The 3,281-nt window shown below is 30.3% G+C and overlaps 1 protein-coding gene across 1 annotated transcript; it reads left to right on the top strand.

The window, feature by feature from the left end:
- The first annotated feature begins 2,335 nt into the window (after nt 1–2,335).
- Nucleotides 2,336–2,767, top strand: LOC130934351 (uric acid degradation bifunctional protein TTL-like). The gene is made up of 2 exons (XM_057863929.1): nt 2,336–2,542; nt 2,672–2,767. Exons 1-2 carry the CDS (start codon nt 2,336–2,338, stop codon nt 2,765–2,767), a joined length of 303 nt encoding a protein of 100 aa, XP_057719912.1.
- Nucleotides 2,768–3,281: the final 514 nt, after the last annotated feature.

The raw sequence follows: 3,281 nt of genomic DNA, 5'->3' as shown, positions 1-3,281 counted from the left end.
GATTTTAACGACATATTGTATCATTGAACTTTTTGTATTTTTTTAATTATGTTAATTGTTGTTTGTGAAATATTTTATTAATATTAAATTATTCATAAATTATTGTAATAAATATAATAATCTTAAATTATTTTCTATTTTAAAAATTTTGAAAATTTTCATTGAGGAGATAATTTTTTTGAAGCTTATTTTTAATTTACTAACTCTTTTGCTTCTTTAAATATATATATATATATATATTTTAGACTTACGTTTTGGTTTATTTTTTCCCTCAAGTTTACAATCATCCAGTATCACATTACCAGTCTTGGATGCTAATCTTTTTTCTCCATGTGTATCCTCTAATATTTATTCTAGAATTTGAACTTTATGAAATTCAATTTTTATATCAACGATGGATGTTATATGGTGCCAGGTTCCAATGAATAATATGTAGTATTTGAAAGAAATGAAATTATTAGCATACGGTCCCATGCTTCAGACAAAATGTTTTGGGACGTATAACGTCAATGGATACAAGTTTATAACTATTACAAAAGAAGACGGGTTGAAAATCTAAAATATTGGAGTTTATGTCTCATCTAATATAAGTGATGATACGTGCTTAAGAGGGCGTTTTCGTTATTTTAGAGCTAAGGGGCAGAATGATAATCTTGTCATATTCAAGGATCTGAATACTAGAAGAATTGTACCATGCCAATCTTGGATATCAAGAAGACCAAGAGTCTGTCTCAAAAACAGTAGTGCTGAAAGGGTGACAATTCATACGGCCCATTGGGCTAAGGCAGGACAACTAGAAGCCCAATAAAGCTTTTCAAATTCAATGGGAGGCATAATTTTTATTAATTTTCGAGTTTTAGTAATTTATTTTTAATTTGTTTTGCTGTTAGAGTTTATTAGAAGATTTGAATTACTTCTGATTTGCTTAGTAGTATTTTTAGGGATTTTAAATTTAAATCAAATATGATTTAAATTAGTTATCATATCTTTAGGATTTTAAAATTTAAATCAAATCTGATCTAATCTAATAAGATCAAATCTGATTTAAATTAATTATCTTATCTTATCTTTTAGCTAGTTTGTTAGGGGTCTATTTAAACACCTTTGATGAGACAATTTACATAACTTTTAATGAATAAAATTTTCTTAGTGATTTATGCACGTTTTTATTGTGTGATTAAGTGAGGTGAGTGATTTGCTTCCCTTGTTGCATGGAGAAGATTGAGTGATTCAATTTTCATCCCTCTAATCTAGATTGTCAAGGACAAGTTCTTTGAAGGTCTAGTAGGAAATCCTTTCCGGTGACCTAGGTTGCTAAGAACAGGTATCATAGAAGTCTAGTAGAAAAACTTTTATCTATCTTTTATGTTTCCGTTGCATCTCTTTATGCCAATAAATTCCTCTTCTTGATGTCATTCTTTTCTTGTCCCCCTTCCATTAGGATTTTATTACTTTGAATGTATTAAACCCTTAATGCCCAACATAATTCTTATCAAGTTATGCAAACATGCGTGACAATAGAGTGGTTGTTGGTAGTGTTCCATATTATGAAAAAATTATGGACATAATCAAATTGAACTACAGCTGCCATTTCACAGTGATTTTGTTCAAATATATTTGAGTTGATACAACTACGAGTAGAGACATCAAATAAGATCATCTGGGTCTTACTAACGTTAATTTCACTCGTTTATACTGGTGTTCGAGAAGAGGATGAACCGTACATATTGACATCAGAAGTTCATCTTGTATACTATGTGCATGATAAAGTAGATAAAGAATGGAGTATAGTGGTTCATGTAAAACCACGAGATTTATATGACATGGGAGGAGAGAATAAAGAAGTTGAAACTGCTTTTTCTCCACAACCAAGGTTGAACATGTCAACGGGAGGTGACATCGGTGATTTACATTTGACAAGGGACGATGATAAAGAAGACACAACCGATGATGTTTATGAGAATTTCGATGATATGGCATAGTGGAAATATAAAAAACATGAACGTCATTTGTAGAGGATCTATGTGTGTTTAATAAGTTTAATAGTATTTATCATGTACGTAGTTTGCTGGTTACATTACTATCTGTATTTTCGTATTCGAATTAAGTTTTTATTTCTTGTTGGTTTTCATGAAAAAAACAAATTTTTTGCTTCTTTCTACGTTTGTTGCTAGCAAAAGTCAGTTTCCAAATAAGTATTGTGTTCGTCATTATTGTTTTTTTTAATTTCCAATGAAAAAAATCATGATATCGAGTAAATGATCTTGAATTTCAATATTGTTACGACTGACCAATATAGTCAACATAAAATGGTGGTGTAACAGGAGATATGAAAATGGAGGACTTCTCATCATGCTGTGTAAGCACAAAATTCGCTAACGAAATGGTTATGGCATCTCCATTTTCTTCATTGGAATATGTAATTACTGTTGCTAGAGACATATGGTTTCTTAAATTGAATGTTAGGTCTTGGTTGGAAGCTATTTTAGGACGATCTTGTTCTAACAAATACTTGAAAACGGCAAATGAAGCTAATATGCAGGTTTGTTCGTTAGGCATACCCGTAAAAACTTGAGTTAAACTACATTTGAATAATATATATATTTTAAGTTGATATATGCTTACAAATTTTCTGCAATAACATTTGTGATGTTAATGTTCAAATTTGTAGGAACTTCATAAATGGGGATCAATGCACGAGGAGAAATTTGAGTATGTTTTTGTGACATGTGTAGCTGGTAAGACATCTGAAGACATGCTGAATTAAAGGTAAAAAATAAATATCTAGCATAGAAAGTGCATCATAGAGAAACAGTATGCTTTACAAAAAAGACCATGAACTATACATTTTATTATTATGCAAACGTGCTTTAGAAATGTTGTTGAGTTGGATATTGCTTCAAAAGAGAAAATGAAGTACATAGAACTTTCTATTACAGAGTTTTATTTCCAAGAAATCTGTCCAAACTACCGACAAAGGAGATGGTAGTTGTTAATTTTTTTTGTTTAGTTTTAAAGTTTCTTTACCATTTTAACACAGTTTTTTTTCTTAATTATTAGCTAATGACCTGGGAGTTATCATTTTATTTTGAGTAGACTTAAATTATTGTATGTATGTTAATATTTTCAGTGTCAGCTGAATATTCAAGTAAAATAGTTAATGAGACTCTCGATGGGGGCAGACACTGATTCATAAGATGATTTAGATGCTATCTCCTTTGGTGGAATTGACATCTCCAGGCATGTTGAACTCAATAAGGTTCCGGAAGAAGATAATGAAA

This window comes from Arachis stenosperma, chromosome 6 (genome assembly GCF_014773155.1).
Source record: "Arachis stenosperma cultivar V10309 chromosome 6, arast.V10309.gnm1.PFL2, whole genome shotgun sequence".
Classification (NCBI taxonomy): domain Eukaryota; kingdom Viridiplantae; phylum Streptophyta; class Magnoliopsida; order Fabales; family Fabaceae; genus Arachis; species Arachis stenosperma.
Note: the sequence above shows the minus strand (reverse complement) of the source record. Positions and strands in the feature narration are given on the sequence as shown.

What these genes read in the sequence shown, in the direction of transcription:
- LOC130934351 (XM_057863929.1), top strand. Translation starts at nt 2,336, where the DNA reads ATGGAGGACTTCTCATCATGCTGTGTAAGCACAAAATTCGCTAACGAA. An exon ending in CAAATGAAGCTAATATGCAG is followed by an intron (nt 2,543 to 2,671) that starts GTTTGTTCGTTA and finishes TCAAATTTGTAG; the next exon opens with GAACTTCATAAATGGGGATC.